This window comes from Electrona antarctica (assembly GCF_951216825.1).
Source record: "Electrona antarctica genome assembly, chromosome: 21".
NCBI classification, from domain to species: domain Eukaryota; kingdom Metazoa; phylum Chordata; class Actinopteri; order Myctophiformes; family Myctophidae; genus Electrona; species Electrona antarctica.
The window spans coordinates 7,641,370-7,664,001 of record NC_136802.1 but is presented as its reverse complement, the minus strand read 5'-3'; the positions used below and the strand labels follow the sequence as shown (position 1 = coordinate 7,664,001).

Here is a 22,632-nt window from a genome sequence, read left to right as displayed (position 1 = left end):
CCTTTTTTTTTTACTTGGCCATTTTCTTTTTATATATATATATAATCTTTATCCCACAATTTTGCAACCCATTTTTTTTCACCCAGTGTCGATTATCTAATGTAATCCTTCACTTCCTGCACTTCCTCTGCCAACCTGGGGGGGGGGGGGGGCAGCGGACTGACCTCATGCTTCCTTCTATGCATGAGTAGTCCAAGGCCAAGCTCCTCTTTTCACCTGACAGGGGAGAGTTACCCTGGCCGGACGTAGCGCGTGGAAGGAACACGTTATTCCGACCAGTTCCTTTCCCCTCCATCAGGCGCCCCGGCTGGCGAGGGGGAGGTAGTTTAGGGACCAGGATTACTGCATGTTTTTTGTGAGGGTACCTGCCCTAGGGGACACGGGGAGAACATGTGAGGGTACCTACCCTAGGGGACACGGGGAGAACATGTGAGGGTTCCTATACCCTAGGGGACACGGGGAGAACATGTGAGGGTACCTACCCTAGGGGAGAACATGTGAGGGTACCTACCCTAGGGGACACGGGGAGAACATGTGAGGGTACCTACCCTAGGGGACACAGGGAGAACATGTGAGGGTTCCTACCCTAGGGGACACGGGGAGAACATGTGAGGGTACCTACCCTAGGGGACACGGGGAGAACATGTGAGGGTACCTACCCTAGGGGACACGGGGAGAACATGTGAGGGTACCTACCCTAGGGGACACGGGGAGAACATGTGAGGGTACCTACCCTAGGGGACACGGGGAGAACATGTGAGGGTACCTACCCTAGGGGGCACGGGGAGAACATGCAAACTCCACACAGAAAGGCCCTTTCGCCAACCCCACCACGGGGCGGGAGGAGAGAACACGCCCCCAGCACCCACAGCGTCCCCAGCGGGAATTGAACCCAGGACCTCCTTCTAGCTGTGAGGTGACAGCACTACCGATTGTGCCACCGTGCCCCCGACCGACAACTGGACACTTTATCTGTAACAGAGATTCAACATTTCAATCTTACATTTTATTTTAATACAGTAAAGCTTTATACTGTATGCCTTGCTTTTGATTTCAATGTCTTAAAAAACGATTTGCTTTTGTGTTATTTACCGATGTGTGTGTGTGTGTGTATATATATATACACACACACTTATACATACATACTATATATTTGCTGTTCCGTTTGTTTTTGTCCATGAAATGGCACACTTCTGTTCCGAGTATCCGTATTATTTTACCATCTCCCTCAAGATGGTATAATATGTTGGTTAGATGTTATTAATATTATCCTAGAGTTGTATGAACCAAATTTCAATACATTGCGTTTTGTATGCAAACATATCTCAGGTAATTTGAGTACCTTTAATATTGGCCAAGTTGATCCACGTGATGGAAGATGAACTGGAAGGCCTTGTCTTGTTGTGATGGAACGGCTGGTGTTCTGAGTGGCCTGGATGAGAGTTTTGGGGATTGGTGTGCCATGTACATTATAATCCAAACCCAAATAGAAATTATATGAATCTGTTTTCTAATTAAATGGTACCGTATATCCGCAGCTTTTTGTCTTTGTCTCTCAACCAACATTACCTTTGCAAAAGAACAGCACTGCAGAGCAATCTTATTTCAATAGGACTTACAAATAAATTGGTAAATGGTGCATTTATATAGCGCCTTTATCCAAGGCGCTTTACATAGATGCGTTACATTCACCCATTCACACACACATTCATACACCGATGGCAGCGGAAGCCATGCAAGGTACCAACCAGCACATCAGGAGCAATTAGGGGTTCAGTGTCTTGCTCAAGGACACTTCGACACTAACTCTGGGGGAGCCCACACTGCCCCACAGGGTTCGAGCTGGCAACCTTGCGGTTACCATCCAACCACTCTACCCATGAGCCACCACCGCCCCTAATATATTCCAGAAATTGTATATGAAATTGAATGTGAAACAATTCAACACAAACAACATTCTGAATCTTTTTATTGTACAATAACTCTTATAAAATGTACCTGACAAAATGACACTGACAGAACTGTACATATCAGAGATGTTACTGTATGCTTTTAGATGCATGGCTCTGTCTCATCTAATTTACACAGGTCCCTACAAACGTTATCTAAAGGTAGCACTATCCAGAATTTACACATTTAATTAACATGCTGCTTGCTTGGTCAACCTCCATCTCTTTTGCACAGTATCTCCAACTTCAACAGATTCTGATTACATTTCAACAAGTCGGTGACGAAAGAGGCCTTTGATCCATAAATGTGTCGATCAGGTAAAACAATCCAGAGAAAATTTAAAATGAACCAATAAATATTGGATAATCGTTTGAGCAACCACTTCTTTCAAGTGTACACTGTACACACACACACACACACCGTTTGAGAAATCTATACTGAAGGATTGTACCATAAGGTGGCGCCAAATAACTAGCTGAAGTCAAGTGATGGCATGAAATAAACTCAATGATCTGTTAAACAACTTAAAATGTAATAATTGCAAGCTAAACCATACAATAAGGATATTAATAGAATGCAATGGGCTGACTGAACATACACTAGTCTAATAACCCCATTCTTATAGTCTATAACGGCCATTCTTATAGTCTAATAACCTCATTCTTATAGTCTATAACGGCCATTCTTGCTCCAATTAATTAAATATCAAATTTTACTTATATTTATTTTAACATGCACTTCGTGCTGCCATGTTCTGTCTTCTTAAGCGTTTATAAGTATTCAAGTGTTCTTCTTAGACGTGGTCTAAAGCAAAGCTGGAAATCCAAGTTTAACTTATACGTTCAAGTTGTGACATTGACATTAAAAAAAGAGCATTCAAAATGTATTAATGAACTGTCATTTTTTTAAATTTTCATCTAATTTTCAGAACTGAACTGGTTCCGTTCTAGATTCTTGGAACCTTTGGTGCTTTAATCACAGAACCCGGCGGCCATTTTTTGGTTCCAGTTCCGAACTAACTTTTAGATTTCTGAAACAATTCATTTTCACTGGTTCAATATTGGGTGGGAAAAAAAAGAAGTGAACCGGACACCCGGTTCAACCCTGCAGGTGGAAAAGGGGCCTGAGAGTTACAGCCCCATAAGGGGCCTGAGAGTTACAGCCCCATAAGGGTCCATTTGGTTCAACCCTGCAGGTGGAAAAGGGGCCCGAGAGTTACAGCCCCATAAGGGTCCATTTGGTTCCTATCCATCATTTATCTGGTAACCACCTGGAACACACCGCCTTGAGCAAGGCATTGAACCACTACCATGAAATGTTCTATGAGCAGGGCCTGGCTGGAAACAAGTTCTTGAGCTTAGCCCAGATACCCTGGGTAAATATAGTAACTTTGCTTTGCTTTGCCGAACCGACCAAAAGTAGCAACGACAAACTGTCCTAGCTAGAAGGACAGTTTGTCTACAAATGTAGAAATTTGTAACTTGATCAAGACATTAGATTATTCAGAATTTATAATCGCAGTTAAGTTTCTCTATGCAACTATATGCTGACTAAGTTGCACCTCATACTTTCAAATGAACGAATGATGATACAGTACAGAGTACAGTAAGTGTTGTGGGACTTTGGTTATTTCTTTGTTTGTCTGGAAACATACAAATTACTTTCAGAGGGAAAGAAAACAAGTCAAATGGCTTATAGGTTGTGTCATTAAATTAATGTATGACCACATGGTTAAATATACATGAGTCATTTATACATTTGCAAGAACAACACCTTAAGGTAACATAGCTGGTAATATCACTCTTCTCTCATTATTAAAGATTTGCAATACAACTTGATGGATTCATTTTTGGATATAACTTCCCAAACACTGTCTTAAGGTTATCTTTGCAACATCAAAACATACTAATGACTTGGAAATATGTAAGTATGTTTTGTCTGTGACTTAACTGACTTTTGGCAAAAGCCACATACAAAAAAGGTACTTTTGCCAAAAAGGGCATGCATAGCCTAAGTATAAATAATAAATTAGCCTTTATTGAAGTTTGTCTTTCTTACCGCTGAGCTGGTTCAATAAGCCTATCTCACAGAATTTCCCCGCCCCCCTTAATACACCCCCTTTTGGGGTTAGTGGTGATAGCGTGACGTCACTCCCTAGACGCTACATGTTAACAGAGGTAATTTAAGAAGTCTACAACTTTTGTTTTCTCAAGGTAAGGTTTGTTCTATCTGTTCGAGCTGATTTACCATCTTGTTTGCTTCATAATAATATTGGTCTGTCACATTTTTACATTAAAAAATGTACTTAGATTCTCCAGAGAAAAAAACGTGTAAATGCTAATGTTAAAGACACCACTATTTACCGGAAGTGGGCGTGGAAAGCGGGCTGTGAGATAGGCCTATTGATAACAATCCAAGGCATTGTGACAAGTGTAAAAGGACCCGCACACAGTCTTCAAATGCAGTGAACCAACTTTAATAGGGAAACAGCAACGTTTCGGCCTATGCGACCTTCATCAGGCTATCTTTATCATATTTGAAGACAGTGTGCGGATCTTTGTACCTTTTTAATTGTCGGGCACCGTACCCTCTCCTATACGCACCTGTCGCCTGTACGTAGGTGTGCAAAAGCTTTGCTTTGTATTGTGACAAGTGTAAAAATAATAATAATAATAATGAAAAGAGCAGAACAGACTGAAAGACTGAGTAACTTAATAGCTTACTTACAATACAGTATGTACACACATTATGTCAATGGATCCATCCAGTAGTCCACAAGTAAAAGGATAGGGTAAAGTCTAGCTCCTTTCGGGACCCTCGGTTACCTTTTCTAACTTTTGGACGGCGGTACAGCCATCCAAAAATTAAGCGAGGGTAAAAGGGTATAGGCTCATTCATAGTCTGGATTTTCGGTGGTTAGGTGACCACCGAAATACAACATGACGTCACGAGCCGCGGTGAAGAGCAAACCACCGCCATCGCCCCAGCCCTTCTCTCTGTTTTTACTCACCACCGCTCAACGTTATTTCAACTCTGGTGGTCACCTCACCACCGGACCAGTGGTCACCTCACCCCCGGAACAGTGGTCACCTCACCACCGAAAATCCAGACTATGAATAGGCCTAAAAGGTAAGTGAGGGTCCCGAAAGGGGCTAGGGTAAGTCAGGGTCCATCTAGAGGTCCATCTAGCATGCCTTTACAACAGTACACAGTATGTGCTGTGGGCTCACATTCACTCACTGGGCCAAAGCAATCAAAGCTTTAATAACAGACAGCAGGAGCCAATCAAGTGTGATAGATAGGCTAGTCAGGCAGACGTCCAAATAAGAGGAAGGAACGGCATTAAACATATTATTATTATTGCCAACAACCAAAGGGATGAGAATAAAACGTGATGTAACTTCACCCCGTCAACCTTTTGCCAAAAAAACCCAAAACAAACAACATACATAAACAAAATAAGCAGAATCAAATTCACCATAGAATGAGGTTTTGTGTAATACTGTACAACTGACAATACTCTTTGTGTACAATGATGACCATAATACCATAATAAATAAACCCATCGTGTAAACTCCAAAATAGTGCTTGAAAAGATGAATGCATAACATATCGATAGACACAGTACACGGTACATAATCTTTACAGGGGAGGGGGAATATACATTTACAGGAATTAAAATGAAAATACATCAAAAGCAGCATTTATCTTGTGTCAAAGATACCCTCTCTTCTGATCTCATAATATACCCATGATAAATATAGCTACCTGCTGTGTGCTTCCGTTGATACGCCGCTGTCTGTCGTGACACGACACTATAATCCTTGCGTTGTCTCAATATAGTTGGCAAGTAAACATGAACAAAGTTGAAAGGTTTCCTCATAGAGTTCTTATCTATAGCAGTAGTATCTATATAATATATACAGTTTTAAAAATGGAACAATGTAAATATGTCTTTCTTTCTTTCTCTGAACACGTCCTTCAGACACAGGATAGACCACATCGGTTTAACTGAGCTTATAACAAGAACATTCTGGAATAGTGTCAAGCTAAAGTGGCTAAAAAGTTCACTTGTTTGTCGAAAAAGTGACTGACATATAATGCTAATAATATTTGTAATAGTTCTCGACTTAAAGTTGTTTTTATGCAGTGTGTACAAATTCACAGTGATTTCACGTATACTTTCAAAATAACCTGTCAGTGTTTTCCAACGGCTGTGCAGCCGGTGCAACACCACCAAAAACCTCAGAAAACTGAGAAAACACTGACTTCTGTGTAAAACCATTATTACATTCGCTTGACAATATCAGGGGCTGAAGCCGCCGAGGCAGTCTGCAGAACAGTTGTTCAAACAGAAAGACACTCCAGAGACAAATGGAGAAACTCATTCTTCAAACAAGAGTTTGTTTTTCCAGAGAAGAATAATTATTATACCAAGAAGCTACTGTGAAGTTAACCCTTGTTTTTCCCACAGTTTCTTGCAGTCTTTGTTTTTATGTTACTTTATGTCACACCATTTTAACAAGTGATTACATTTATTCAATCTAATTCCGATCGGTGGCAAGCCATTCCAGATCAGTGTTGATACCACAACTGATACCTAGTATTCACATCTGTGGCCATGAACTGCCATGGACAATATATAATAAATATCTATTTTCAAAAGTCCTTAAGTCCTGCATAGCACACTATACACAGTATGAGTCCATATTGGGCCGAGCTAAAAGGTGATGGTCTTTTCCAGAGCGTCCGCAGTCAGCCGAGTTAAATGACATTCTCAAAGAGGTGCATTGATCTCATGATATTTTCATCCTGCAGTCAAAAACAAATGAAATATTTAGAAACTACTATTATATTAAACATATTGTGAGAACTGTGGTGCCGACAGAGGCGGAATTAACTTACATTTTGGCAGCTGTCTATAAACTCGTCTATGGTTACCACACCGTCCTTATTCTTATCCATTTTCTGTTGAGGAGAAAGGCAGGTTAGAAGATAGCAAATGTAATGGAGTCAGTGTAAATATTATGTTGACCTTTTACAGAGCTAGTATAGAATCAATCTTAAGATACGGTATGTCCAGCTGGTTTGGCAATCTAACTGTGAAGTACAAATCTCAAATAAGTAGGCTAGCAAATATGGCTGGGAAGATCATGGGCATGTCCAGCCCCCCCCCCCCCCCCCTCCCCAGGCCATCTTTGAACAAACAGTGATGAGACAAGCTCCGAACATTGTATCTGACCCTTTGCATGTGTTGTACCGAGAGTACGAGCTAATGCCATCCGGTAGGATATATAGAACTCCACGGTATGTGTACAATAGATTTAAACACTCATTTGTTCCCCTGTCAATCAAAATTGCCGAATGCACTTTATTGACTAGTTGCACTTTATCAAGGGAATGTGTGCAATATCTCTGTTTTGTATGTTTTGTTTGTGTTGGTGTTTTTCCTTTTCTTATGTGAACGTGTATGTTATTTGTATGCAGCTGTGACTCTGTCTCCAAGACACATTTCTCCCAAGGGAGACAAATAAAGACAACCTTGAACCTTGAAACTATGCACAGGTAGGTGAATGCTTTGGTGTCTACAGGAACACACATGCAGTTCAAATAAGAGTGACAGCCAATTTGTAGTCCCTAAAACCGCGAAGTGAGTTTGCAATGGATTCTCTCAGCTCAATGCCCCTGTGGGTCTATATTAGGCCCTTTCTTTTTCCCTCCAATCTAGACCAAATTTCTTCAACAGATCGATAGCTAATCTACAAGTTCACAACGCTTGCATTTAATGTCAAAATATTGCGACCAAAATATTGCGACCTCGAAAGACCGAAACGTTGCAATAATTTGACATTAAATAAAAAGCTCTTGAACCATCAAGTGACAGTGTGCGGGTCTCCCTCCCTCTCTACATGTCTGCAGTCTGCTGCTTTGTCGCCGACGCACCTGTTGTCATAATAGTAAGTAGAGTGTGCGGAGGTCTTCCCTTCAAACAACGCTTGCATTGAAATGCGTTGTTGTAAGCTTGCAGATGCGACTATTTTGGGGTGAAATGTTCACCCCGGAATATGAACACACTAGAGTTAAGTGGTTAAATCTGTGCTTAACACGTACAGCCTAGGAGAGTTGCATGATTTGTTATGCGTCGTCGTCCCCCTGCGCACAATCAGAAGCACTCAAAGAGATGTACCTGCCAGACGAGTACGCTATGAAGGCTGAAAGGCAGGCATTTACATTCCAATGGGTGATCGGGGGTCGCTCTATACGCGCAACGGCCAATCAGCTGCCCAATAATAGTTCTCAGGTCTGGTGTTTGTCCTCTCTGTTTTTCTCAGTGTATGGATTTTGGCCAGACATAAATGGATTTGGACAGACGGCCGGCTGTCCTCGCCTTATTGTAGATATGCCTCTGGACATAAATTATAGCACTTCATATTGTGACTGTGATTTGTGGACCACATATTCGATATGATTGCATGTGTTTTGTTTGTGGATATTATCTTGCTGAACAAAACATACATTTAACCCCTATTTTGGCCATATCATTATAGCTCAAAATAAAAAAAAGTTCGGTGCCACTCAGTGAGGGAAGCCGCGCCCCTATACTGTATGTTAAGGTCGACTAGTAAATCCACTAGTCGACCTTGTTGGTACTAGTTAGTAGTTGATAAGTTGATAAATTGTAGGCCTCAAGATCAGGTAGATAGATTATAGTTATAGTATAGTCACCAATGTACACAGTTTTTGTACATTCTTTTTTTTTCATAAAAGGTACTTAAACAACTAGTCGACTAGTAAACTAGGCAACTAGTCAACTAATACAAATGTAATGCCCTACTGTATGTATGTATGTCAGGACTCAGAGGCTGCTGAGGGCTGATTTCACCCCGCTGCTCAAAAGACAGACTTGCCTGAAAGAATATCTCCACGTGCTGGCGGGGGGCTTCATCTTTGAGGACGGGGTATGTGCATTTCCCCATCATGTCATAGATGGCCTTCATGATGTCCAGCATTTCCTAGGAGAGAAATGTTGTACCGTTAGCAAACTCCAGACATGAATCCAATAACTCTTGGCAAGTCTAGCGCGTGGAGACACGAGAGTGACACGTGATCGACTCAGCAATCATCCATCCACACGGTAGAGTATGATTGATGATACAGTTTGATTCCTAAGTACCTCTTTAGTGATATATCCGTCCTTGTTGATATCGTAGAGGTTAAATGCCCAGTTGAGCTTCTCCTGCACAGTGCCTCGAAGCAGGATGGAGAGACCCATGACAAAATCCTGCAATCCAAAGAGAAGCCTTCATGTTTTGCACGAGCATCGCTTGATCATCACAATCACAAAGCCTGTTTGCTAAGAACTTGGAACAGCACTATGCTGTATATCAGATATTTATACATTAAGTCAAAACTACAGGCTAAAAACTATAGGCTATACATAGAAACATCTAGGCTGCAAAAGAGCATACATATGAATATGGATGAAGTTGAACTGAGTTATTATGCCATATAAATGCATTAGCCTGGGTTTTAGCCTGATTCACTATGTTCTGTGGATCCTTTTTGTCACTTCTAAGTGACAAAGAAAATTCACGGAAGGTAGTGAACCTTAAAACCCATTTTGGTGTTTTAAGCATTATGTTATACTTTAGCTATTGAGAAATAGCAGATCTACAAGCTCATCGCGCGGCACTCGGTGCCGCGCGATGAGCTTGTAGGTCTGCTATTTTTGAAAAATCGTGAAAATGTAGTGCAAATCTTTGAATATATATTCTTTCAGAGTGAACGTTTGTAACTCAAATCTTTGCTTCTGGGGGGGGGGCCTGGAACAACATATTTTCAGATGGGTGTCAGCGGCCGATTGCATATAATCTTGGGGGTCCTTGACATGAAAATGTTTGAGAACGACTGACATAGAAACATAGGGTAAAAAAAAAAACTATCAGGATTTAGAAGACATTTGTAGAATTGTCCTCAGGTCTAAATGGGTTAATTAGCAACAATAGCAATAGATAGAATCCCAAGACTAGTTCATATGATGAGGTGAGCTGGAGGAAGACATCATTGTCTCCATGAGTAATTTAGCAGACAAGAGCAATAATGAGGGTGTTGTAAAAACTTAATTAGTTTCAGAGACTACAGTGTTTCAGAGACTATAGAGCATCGCAGTCCCGCCCGTTTCATGACGACGCCAGGCCCAGGAAATAATTCCAAATGCATTTTCCCCATAGACATTTCAAAAAGTATTTATTTAAAGACCTTTGTTGTCATGATTTCTCACAACTCGAGTGGGCTTTGTACGAGGCTTAAAAGGTCTTTAAATGCTTTCAATGTTGCTGCTGTCTCCTTGGGGAGACAATTCTGTACTGAGAACTGAATGATGCTATATAATGTATAAAGTGTATAAAATGTATTGTCTGCCCCGGCAATGACAATAAAAAGAATAAGTTGAAAAAAAAAAAGGTCTTTAAATAAATACTTAAAATGTCTATGGGGAAAATTAACAGGGAATCATTTCCTGGGCCCTGGTAGGGGGCGGGACTGCGACGAGTCTATAGTGTGAAACGACAACTCTACACTTACCTCAAAACTCACAGATCCGTTGTGGTCCGTGTCAAATGCATTGAAGAGGAAATGTGCATATGTCGATGCATCTGGGAAGACAAATACATACATTCACATTATAGTGATTGATTGAAGTATGTATTAACAGTTTGCAGAAATACAGTACAGTTCAAGCACAACTCAATACAAAGACTGTTAACTGTGAGTGGACGACCCAATAAAGCATTACACTTGTTTACAAGAGGGTCCACCTTGTTCAATTCATCAAAACATTTGGAGACGTATTATACACTTCTATTTAGCCAAAGAAGTTTCGAATTGCAGCTGTCCGTATAGGTGCCCTTTGAGAGCGGTTTTGAAGGAGTCAAGGGATTTGCATGTCTTAATGACTGTTGGTAGGGCGTTCCACATTTTGGTGGCATAAGAGCGAAAATAATTTAGTCCCTTGTTTGTGCCGAATCTGGGTTGCACATGGTTTGTTGAGCTCCCTCTGGTGTTGTGGGTGTGGACTTCATTAACATTAAGGAAGTATTTAGACAGGTACATGGGTATCTTGGTGGTGTATCGAATCTTGTGCACCAGACCCATTGCAAGATGCTGTGTACCCTGTCGTCAACCCTAAGCCTTTCCAGCCTGACACAATCCCTAAGATTTTAACAGCTGCATACAAAAAAATGGTTAACAACTGATTAGTAATTGAAACTGTGTTGCTAAATGGAAATAAATAAATGTTTTGTTGAACAAAACATCCATGACGCGAAGGCTAAATTAGGAGTAACAAACCAAATGTTCTCACTAGAAGAGCCAAAGGGAAGACTTTAGCTTCTTTGTTCAACTTTCTCAGAAGTTGTTCTTGGAAGGAAAACAACATAACCGCTAAAAGATAACACTTGTTTATGCTTTATTGCTTCCAGTGTAGTACAGTATGCCGCTAGCTAGAGTTTGCCATCATCTGTCTCTCAGTAGCCTATTATTGGCTTATCAAAGCATGCATGCCTTTCTTGTTCCTTGGATTGAGAAGTAATGTTAACATAGATGAGAGGCGAGCTGAGAGAAGTTAGAACATCACTCCAGGCTCCCTCCCTCTCTCTCTCCCTCTCCCTCTCTCTCTCTCTCTCTCCTCCCTTCCTCTCCCCCCTCACCTCCCCCCCTTCCTCTCCCTGTTTCTCCCCCCTCACCTCTCCCCCTCTCTCCTCCCTTCCTCTCCCTCTCCCCCCTCACCTCCCCTGTTTCTCCCCCTCACCCCCCCCCCCTTCCTCTCCCTGTTTCTCCCCCCTCACCCCCCCCCCCCCCTCTCTCTCTCTCAGACCTCTCATGTCAGAAAATGGTGTTAGAGAGTATTGGAAGGAGGCTGTGTGAGACTCGTCCGGGAAGTCTAAAGTGCATTTTTTGAGTGGTGTAAACCACTCCTACGACTGGCTTTGTTAGTTTACGTGTCTGTCTGTCTGTCTGTCTGTCTGTCTGTCTGTCTGTCTGTCTGTCTGTTCGTACCAAAAAATGAGCATGGTTGCTACGGTCACCCAGTTCACCCGGGTGTGATTTCATTACTCAATAGCCTAGATCTAGGAAAGTGGTCACTCAGTTCACACGGGTGTGATTTCATTACGTCAGACATTACGTCAGACCACAGCTGATCAGGCTATATAAGACCTTACACCACTCAGTTCACACGGGTGTGATTTTATTTAATTTATATAGCGCCTTTTATCCAAGACGCTTTACATAGATTGTGCATCAATTCACCCATTCACACACACACATTCATACACCGATGGCGGCGGAAACCATGCAAGGCACCAACCAGCTAGCCTGGTATCCAGCCTGCTTCGCTACGTTCGGCGGATTTTTTTTTCTCTCTTCGCTTATCAGTCTGGAAAGCCTCCCATTGGGAGGTTTTGCAGAACTACACTAGAACTACATATGTTACGTAGTCAACGTCGTTGCTGATTGGATGTTGTTCCAACGAATGAGAGTAGCGTTAGGCAACCTACGTCATCAGCCAGCGCCACCCTCCATGCTTGCATGTCTGCAGTAGCTGCGCTTTGCTATGACGTCTCACTGGTGCTTTGTCCCGCCCCGCACCACAGACCAATCAGAAGCCACGTTAGGTTTCGAAGCTTTTGGCATGTCCCGCCTCCCTTGGAGATAGGAGGCTTTCCAGACTGATAAGCGAAGAGAGAAAAAAAAATCCGCCGAACGTAGCGAAGCAGGCTGGATACCAGGCTACCAACCAGCACATCAGGAGCAATTTGGGGTTCCGTGTCTTGCTCAAGGACACTTCGACACTAACCCTGTCGACACTAAGTCTCTCATACAGTATATCCACCCGGTTCTTTTCTGTGCTGGCGAGGGGCTGGTAAGATCCAGTCAGAGAGACCATGTCAGAGAGTTCTGCTAGCACCAGTCAGTCCATTTTGCTTCAGAGATTCCCTTTTGTTTGGCAACTGCCCTTTTGGCTAACGGCAGCCATCATAGCCAGGTCGTCCAGTTTGGTGTGGATGCATCCTCATAGCAGGCAGCAGAGACGTATAGGAAGTGTTCCAGTCCTCATCACAGGCAGCAGAGACGTATAGGAAGTGTTCCAGTCCTCATCACAGGCAGCAGAGAGACGTATAGGAAGTGTTCCAGTCCTCATAGCAGGCAGCAGAGACGTATAGGAAGTGTTCCAGTAGCCCCTGATGGATGCAGTCCTCATCACAGGCAGCAGAGAGACGTATAGGAAGTGTTCCAGAAGCCCCTGCAGCCGTTCTCCGTCTCCATATGTGGGAGAGATCCTCACAGCTCCTCTGGACGAGTTCCTCCACAGCTTTGTGAGACTGCTCTGAAGGACCCTGGGTTGGTGGTGTTGGTATAGTGGCGTTAGTCGTCACTGAAGTAGAGCCAAGCTTTAAGGACCCCCGTTACCCATCGTATAGAACCCTGAACATCTGGATGGGCTGGCGACGTCATTCCATCATCAGCTGCCGTATCGCCCTGGGGGTTCTGGCTGGACTGATAACACTGTCGTCGTGGTGCGTTTTCTGGATGCTGGCCTGGAAGAGACTGCAGGCTGCTCGTCCGAGGCTGAATGCCGCCAGGGGTATCTCTACCTCTGTGGCCACATTCTGGTTTCTGAGCCCAGATGGAGACGGAGTACCCTGGGTACAGTACATACAGTATGTACAGTACATACACGATGGCTGTCCAGCGGTCGAGCACAGGGACGTGAAGCGAGTGTTAGAGAGGCAGGGGCTTTTGGACAAAAATAGCGAAAAAAATAATCAATAGTTTAATTTGTGCCATACTCAGCCTATAACAACAGATTGTTTTAACCCATTCAGGCCTGACGTCGAAATTTAAAAAAAAAAGTTTTCTAAATCATGACAATTTTCGGAAAAGATTTGAGGCACATTTTAACGATTTTTCAAAAATAGCAGACCTACAAGTTCATAGCGCGCCACTCGGTGGCGCGCTATGAGCTTGTAGATCTGCTATTTTTCAATAGCTAAATTATAACATAATGTTTAAAACGCTAACGCTAACGTGACATGGATGCGTTCCAGATCTCAATGGATTAATTCAAAGTGGTATATATTCTGTGAAATGTTTAGCCATTCCACTGTATATCTACGTAAGCTCCAAGTGTTGTGTCCACAGCGCGTTGTGAGCTTGCAGATCGTCCATTTTCGGTGCGCCACTCACCATGAATCCAAGCACAAGTATAGAACACCGCCACCACAAAGTCCTCAGCGCAACGGCAGTATATGACGAAATGGCGGAATGGGGGTATGTAACCGCCTGGCCCACGGATGCTCTGTGATGCCCTATGATGAGAAGCAGAACTAATTATATATGCTGCCAGCCGGGCTCGGTATGCCCATGCCTGCGTAAGACCAGCTGGGTGGAAGATAACATGGATGTCAGCAGCAGGCATCTCTAGTTTTCGACTTCCAGTCAAGAAGGAGCGGCTGCATCTCCTGGCGGTCGAAAACTGGAGATGCCTGCTGCTGCATCTCCTTGACATCCATTCCATGTTATCTTCCACCCAGCTTGTCTCGCGCAGCCATGGGCATACCGAGCCCGGCTGGCAGCATATATAACCCATTCTGGACGGGAACCCCTTTTGGTGTTTTAACTAAGCATTATGTTATACTTTAGCTATTGAAAAATAGCAGATCTACAAGCTCATAGCGTGCCACCGAGTGGCGCGCTACGAGCTAGTAGATCTGCTATTTTTGAAAAATCGTAAAAACGCGGCACACATCTTTGAATATATATTCTTTCAGAGTGAACGTTTTTTTTATTTCGACGTCAGGCCTAAATGGGATAATTAGTTCTGCTTCTCATAGGAGGGCATCGCAGATGCAGAGCATCCGTGGGCCAGACGGGAGCATAGATGTGCTTCTGAAGAAAGTCAGTGCTATTATTGCATGAATAAAAACCTGCAGGCCAGGCCAATATTCTTCTTGGATACTGGGTACTGGAATGAGGGATCAGCAGCATCAGTAATAGGTCCCCAAGCTCCCCTTGTTCTGGGCTACAGTTGATTCTGGGGATCTTGGTGGGCTGGCCAAAAATATCTGCTTGGCAGTGAGTGGTCTCACATGGTCTCAATGCCAGAATGAACTGAAATCTCACCACCGCCTGACCGGCCGTTGAGATGTGCAGCAGCTCGCTATCGGCTGCTGGCTGCTGGAGAACCCTGGGGTTGTTGGCAGTGTGTCCTGGGTTGTGTCTGATGCCCTCAGAGCAGCGAGAGGTTGGCGTCTTCAGCGGCATATGCATAAACTATTTTTATTGTAGCTCTCACAATAACATTGGATCCATCAAAGCTCAACGTAATGCAACAGAACGGTAGGTGGGGAGGGGGACTATACACAGCCACCCCCATCACCTAGCAGGTTTGCCCCTAGGCTATGGAATGAGCTCCCCCTCCACCTAAGAACTGTGGATTCTGTGGACATTTTAAAAGGACTGTTGAAAACTCACCTTTTTAAACAGGCCTTTCCATAGATAGCCGGCCTGGTTAAATGTTAAATGTTGATTGCTTTATTTTGTCTATTTGTCTTACTTTATTAGTGATTTAGTTCTTGACTTGTTTTATTGACTATTGACTTGTTTTAATTTTATTGTTGTTAAAGCACTTTGTGACTGTAATTTTCTGTGAATTGTCTGTGTCTGCTCTATAAATAAACTTTACTTTACTTACTTACGGTTTCATAACCATTGTGCATAATATGAAAACAAATGAATAAACTAAATAACAAACATTAAACATTAATCTAAATAAACATATATGCAAAATATTCCCAAATCCAAATAAACAACTAGACTAAATAGCACAACGATAAATCAATAACTGCGTGTACACCCCGAAGCATGCTGGGAAGCACTCCTCAGTCGCATTGGAAGTGGAACACCCCAGGACGCTACACTGGAACACCCCAGGACGCTACTTTCATATAAAAGGCCAAGGACAATGCATGAATATTCATTTCAAGCTGCACACATACTGTACGTACATAAGAAAATCAATGCATGTTAGAACTTCAAATGTACTGTGTTTATTTGCTTGGTGGAGGAAAGCAGAGGATGAAATCTTTGTGTGTAGGCTATACAGTTGGAGGCCATCGATATTGTCCTTTTCTTTTTGCTGAGTTTTGCGTGATCTGCGCAAAAGGACAGTTAACCCATTTTGGGCGGGAACCCCTTTTGGTGTTTTAACATTGTTAAATGTTATAATTTAGCTATTGAAAAATAGCAGATCTACAAGCCTATAGCGCGCCACCGAGTGGCGCGCTACGAGCTATTTTTTAAAAACCGTGAAAATATTTATTTCAGAAAACTGGAGGATTTAGAAGGATTTTTTAAAATTTTGAGGTCAGGCCTAAATGGGTCAAATGATAAGGGACGATATCGGTGGCACCCAACTGTATGTGTTCTTTTTTTCTTTTTCTTTTCTTTTTTCCCCTCATAGAAAAGCCAACTGCAGTACATTACCTCCTTGTACAGTGTACAGTGTACATTACCTCCTTGAGGGAAGAACTGCGAGTAGATATCTATAAAGGTTTCTTACCTCCTTGAGGGAAGAACTGCGAGTAGATATCTATAAAGGTCTCTTCGTTGACCACACCGCTGGGACACTCCTGGAGAGAGGAATACAATTCCACAGATCAGTAAATGGTAAAATGGTAAATGGTGCATTTATATAGCGCCTTTATCCAAGGCACTTTACATAGATTGTGCATCACATTCACCCATTCACACACACATTCATACACCGATGGCGGCGGAAACCATGCAAGGCACCAACCAGCACATCAGGAGCAATTAGGGGTTCAGTGTCTTGCTCAAGGACACTTCGACACTAGCTCTGGGGGAACCTTGCGGTTACCATCCAGCCACTCTACCCCTGAGCCACCGCCGCCCTAACAGTATGTTATACAGTACACTTATCTTTTTTTTTTAATCTTTTTTTTGTGGCTTTCGCCTTTTTTATTTTATATATTTTATGGAGGGACAGACAGTAGGCTGACAGCAAATGGGGAGAGAGATGGGGGGGGGGGGGGGTGACATGCAGTAAGGGCCGTCGGGATCGGGAGTCGAACCCGCGGCACACTGCCAGACTGGATTGCCAGCCAAGGTGCCTGGACCGCTGAGCCATGGCCCAGGCCACTTATCATCATTATTAGTATTACATCACATTTTATGTTACTATTAATGAATAGCTCATGTTGTTCTCCTGAGTGAGTGAAAACATCAGGCCCAGCATTCTATGTATGGACACAACAGTAGAAAGGCCCAGAGTCACACAGAGAACACATTCTATGTATGGACACAACAGTAGAAAGGCCCAGAGTCACACAGAGAAGTATGGACACAACAGTAGAAAGGCCCAGAGTCATTCTATGTATGGACACAACAGTAGAAAGGCCCAGAGTCATTCTATGTATGGACACAACAGTAGAAAGGCCCAGAGTCATTCTATGTATGGACACAACAGTAGAAAGGCCCAGAGTCATTCTATGTATGGACACAACAGTAGAAAGGCCCAGAGTCATTCTATGTATGGACACAACAGTAGAAAGGCCCAGTCACATTCTATGTATGGACACAACAGTAGAAAGGCCCAGAGAAGCCCATTCTATGTATGGACACAACAGTAGAAAGGCCCATTCTATGTATGGACACAACAGTAGAAAGGCCCAGAGTCACACAGAGAAGGACACAACAGTAGAAAGGCCCAGAGTCACACAGAGAAGGACACAACAGTAGAAAGGCCCAGAGTCATTCTATGTATGGACACAGCAGTAGAAAGGCCCAGAGTCATTCTATGTATGGACACAGCAGTAGAAAGGCCCAGAGTCATTCTATGTATGGACACAACAGTAGAAAGGCCCAGAGTCATTCTATGTATGGACACAACAGTAGAAAGGCCCATTCTATGTATGGACACAGCAGTAGAAAGGCCCATTCTATGTATGGACACAGCAGTAGAAAGGCCCAGAGTCATTCTATGTATGGACACAACAGTAGAAAGGCCCAGAGTCATTCTATGTATGGACACAACAGTAGAAAGGCCCAGAGTCATTCTATGTATGGACACAACAGTAGAAAGGCCCAGAGTCATTCTATGTATGGACACAACAGTAGAAAGGCCCAGAGTCATTCTATGTATGGACACAACAGTAGAAAGGCCCAGAGTCATTCTATGTATGGACACAACAGTAGAAAGGCCCAGAGTCACACAGAGAAGGACACAACAGTAGAAAGGCCCAGAGTCACACAGAGAAGGACACAACAGTAGAAAGGCCCAGAGTCACACAGAGAAGGACACAACAGTAGAAAGGCCCAGAGTCACACAGAGAAGACACAACAGTAGAAAGGCCCAGAGTCACACAGAGAAGGACACAACAGTAGAAAGGCCCAGAGTCACACAGAGAAGGACACAACAGTAGAAAGGCCCAGAGTCACACAGAGAAGACACAACAGTAGAAAGGCCCAGAGTCACACAGAGAAGAACAGAGAACATTGTGCACGTCTCAATGCCTATATTTATTCCCAGGCATCAAGGCAAACATCAAGGAAGAGAAAGAACATCCGCAGCTCCGAGACTTACTTCATTTAGAGGCAAACAAATTGCAACGTTTCGACCTACTAGGTCTTCATCAGGCAAATATTGCCTGCATATTATTTGCCTGATGAAGACCTTGTAGGTCGAAACGTTGCATCTAAATAAAGTAAGTCTCGGAGCTCTAGAAACGAGTGTGCGGATGTTCTTTCTCGTCCCAGAGCCACAACAATGCACAGACAATAATATTGCTGTCTTGCACCATAATAACACAGTAGAAGTGAAGAGAGAAACGCTCAGCCAAGAAATGCTGTAGCAGGAGTGAAGATAAGAGGTACGTAGAAGTCAACTCGCAAAACTTTTTTTCTGCTTTCGCCTTCATTTTATATATTTTATTTATAGAGGGACAGACAGTAGACTGTCAGGAAATGGGGGAGAGCGATGGGGGGAAGACATGCAGTAAAGGCCGTCGGGATCGGGAGTCAAACCCGCGGCACACTGTCAGACTGGATTACCAGCTAAGGTGCCTGGACCGCTGAGCCACGGACCCAGGCCAACTCTTGCAAACCTTACTAGCAGAGACATGATGAGGAACCCCATCTATGATGTAATTAATATACAGTATGCCATCATTAACATGACACTGCAAACTATGCTTATTACAGTGTCAAAAGCATTGTTTTAGGTAGGTACCCTCACAAAAAACATGCAGTAATCCGGTCTCTAAACTGCCTCCCCCTGGCCAGCCGGGGCGCCTGATGGAGGGGAAAGGAACTGGTTGGAATAATGTGTTCCTTCCACTCGCTACGTCCAACCAGGGAAACTCCCCCTGTCAGGTGTAAAGGAGCAACTTGGACACTCAGGCATGAAGGAAGCATGAGTTCAAGTCCGTTGCTCTCCCCATGTCCCTCATATATGGGGACTAGGTTGGCGGAGGGTGTGTAGAGCCCAGGGTCACATTAGATAATTGACACAGGGGTGAAAAATGGGTTACAAAATCGTGGGATAAAAATTCATTAAAAAAAGCATTGTTTTAGAAAGTGCTTTGCTGCACTGAGCATGTCAGGTAGCATGGAATGGAAGAAAGACCCTAATAGCAAACCTATAGTGATGCTGTGCGAAGCCATTCAAAGATATACAACTTAGATCATCTGCCAGCAGTCAGTAGAGGAGACATCATACTTTTGTGCATCAGTAGAAAACAAATCACGCATTCCTGACTGTCTCCTTTTAGAGGAAAAATACACAATTAAGGTGGTTGCACACTAGACGCGTTTTTCGGAAAACGCGACGGAAAAGCGCAGCATAAAAATCCGAAAATGCATCCAGTGTGCAGCCAGGGACCTTTAAAACGCATCCAGTGTGCAGCCAGGGACCTTTAAAATGCATCCAGTGTGCAGCCAGGGACCTTTAAAACGCATCCAGTGTGCAGCCAGGGACCTTTAAAACGCATCCAGTGTGCAGCCAGGGACCTTTAAAACGCATCCAGTGTGCAGCCAGGGACCTTTAAAACGCATCCAGTGTGCAGCCAGGGACCTTTAAAACGCATCCAGTGTGCAGCCAGGGACCTTTAAAACGCATCCAGTGTGCAGCCAGGGACCTTTAAAACGCATCCAGTGTGCAGGGACCTTTAAAACGCATCCAGTGTGCAGCCAGGGACCTTTAAAACGCATCCAGTGTGCAGCCAGGGACCTTTAAAACGCATCCAGTGTGCAGCCAGGGACCTTTAAAACGCATCCAGTGTGCAGCCAGGGACCTTTAAAACGCATCCAGTGTGCAGCCAGGGACCTTTAAAACGCATCCAGTGTGCAGCCAGGGACCTTTAAAACGCATCCAGTGTGCAGGGACCTTTAAAACGCAGCCAGTGTGCAGCCAGGGACCTTTAAAACGCATCCAGTGTGCAGGGACCTTTAAAACGCATCCAGTGTGCAGCCAGGGACCTTTAAAACGCATCCAGTGTGCAGGGACCTTTAAAACGCATCCAGTGTGCAGGGACCTTTAAAACGCATCCAGTGTGCAGCCAGGGACCTTTAAAACGCATCCAGTGTGCAGCCAGGGACCTTTAAAACGCATCCAGTGTGCAGGGACCTTTAAAACGCAGCCAGTGTGCAGGGACCTTTAAAACGCATCCAGTGTGCAGCCAGGGACCTTTAAAACGCATCCAGTGTGCAGCCAGGGACCTTTAAAACGCATCCAGTGTGCAGGGACCTTTAAAACGCAGCCAGTGTGCAGGGACCTTTAAAACGCAGCCAGTGTGCAGCCAGGGACCTTTAAAACGCATCCAGTGTACAGCCAGGGACCTTTAAAACGCATCCAGTGTACAGCCAGGGACTAAATGTGCTATTATCCCTGCAGCCTGTGCTATGTCATGTGTTCATATGTCATTTTCTCTGTTGTAAGTAAAGTAGATTATAAATTAATTTGTAAAATATTATAATTGCATGTGTAGCCTATAGGCTATTGTATTTATAAAGTTCAGGGAGAAGGTGATGTTTGACTAATCATTTGCTATGCAATCAATTAACTCATTCTGCTGTGGTTTCTTAGATTATTATTTTTGCCTCTTATTACAACCTTCAGGGTTTTCCATTATTTCAATTATGTATTCGTTGTTTTAAAGGTCAATAAAAAAGAGTTGGCATCATTCTTTTTAACAGTACAGTGGGTTCATTTCCAAGAGGTTTATGGAATTGAGATTTGAGAATCAAGCAATAAGGGTGTGCTCTGATACTCAACATTTGTAATTGAGGTTGAGGGTAAAATGGATATTAAATTCTAGTAAAGGTATGATGCACAATAGAGAAATGTAAATAAAACCTTTATTGGGTAAATTAGATTACCAGAGATCTAACAATACACATCCTAGTAGATTCATAAATGTATCTTGTCTCTGCTTTGAGACAAGCTCCAAAAATCAGCTGATATGAGATCAAATCAGACAGGAGGAGCGAATAGTGAAATAACCTCGCTGATAAAAAGCTTTGTCGTCTCACTTGGGAGCGTAAATGTTTATTAGGAGTACAGGAGAAGCACCCTGACACTATAATAACCCATTTTGGGCGGGAACCCCTTTTGGTTGGCATTTTGAAAAATAGCAGATCTACAAGCTCATAGCGCGCCACCGAGTGGCGCGCTACGAGCTTGTAGGTCTGCTATTTTTGAAAAATCGATCTCAGTGCAAAATGGGATAAAAAGGGTCCGCGATAATAACCTTTGGGGGGAATTGAATCTCTTTGTAGATTAATATAAAACAGCAGTACCCCAGAGCCTTTGGGTTAAAAGAAAATGGAAATTTCTGAGCCAACCAATATATCTTTAGTTTAGCATGCAGCTTCATGGCCAGGTGTATTTCTCATAAGAAAGCAATCTTAGTTTTGAGCTGCTTCAGGTGAGAAAATATACTTGGGCCAGTCAATATTTGACTGGCCCAATTTATTCCCCCGTTATTCCAACGAGTAAAACCTCAGGCTGACCCTGCCCAGCCGCACACCTCCATTTGCTGTATTGGACATGCTCTGAACCAGGGTTGAACAGACAATTTATTTCTCTTAGTGGATGTGTTGAATGTTCATTAGTCTCGAGTAGCCAGACATCTATTCCACAATCTCCGAATGCTATATAGAGTCTGGAACTACACCTCCCGAAATCCGGAAGCTGCCATTTCCATTCACGAAAATATATTTTAAAATATCTTTACATTTATTTATTTTTATTTCCTTTTCTGCTCAGCAGCAAGCTATACTATATGTTTAGGTCATTTCTATTTATATTAGGATAAATCTTCGCGACTGTAAAGACGAAACGGAAGTGGGGAGGAGGATCCACTTCCACTTTATGGCTTACTCATGATAAGCCACTTCTGTTGCTCCAGACTGTATGACGGAATCATTTATATTTTACTCATGATAGAGCTTCCGTTGCTCCAGACTGTATGACGGAATCATTTATATTTTACTCATGATAGAGCTTCCGTTGCTCCAGACTGTATGACGGAATCATTTATATTTTACTCATGATAGAGCTTCCGTTGCTCCAGACTGTATGACGGAATCATTTATATTTTACTC

The 22,632-nt window shown here is 43.2% G+C and overlaps 1 protein-coding gene across 7 annotated transcripts in view; it reads right to left on the bottom strand.

Moving 5' to 3' along the window:
* Positions 1–5,117: 5,117 nt before the first annotated feature.
* The window catches only part of kcnip4a (potassium voltage-gated channel interacting protein 4a), a 329,293-nt gene continuing 311,778 nt past the window's right edge, over positions 5,118–22,632 (bottom strand). For all 7 annotated transcript variants that reach the window (XM_079491657.1, XM_079491656.1, XM_079491661.1 and 4 more), the window contains 6 exons: positions 16,571–16,640; positions 10,534–10,604; positions 9,125–9,232; positions 8,859–8,963; positions 6,856–6,918; positions 5,118–6,762 (listed from right to left, as the gene is read on the bottom strand). In XM_079491657.1, coding sequence (XP_079347783.1) covers positions 6,715–6,762; positions 6,856–6,918; positions 8,859–8,963; positions 9,125–9,232; positions 10,534–10,604; positions 16,571–16,640 — 465 coding nt within the window. In that variant the 3' untranslated portion in view covers positions 5,118–6,714. The remainder of the gene's footprint in view (positions 6,763–6,855; positions 6,919–8,858; positions 8,964–9,124; positions 9,233–10,533; positions 10,605–16,570; positions 16,641–22,632) is intronic.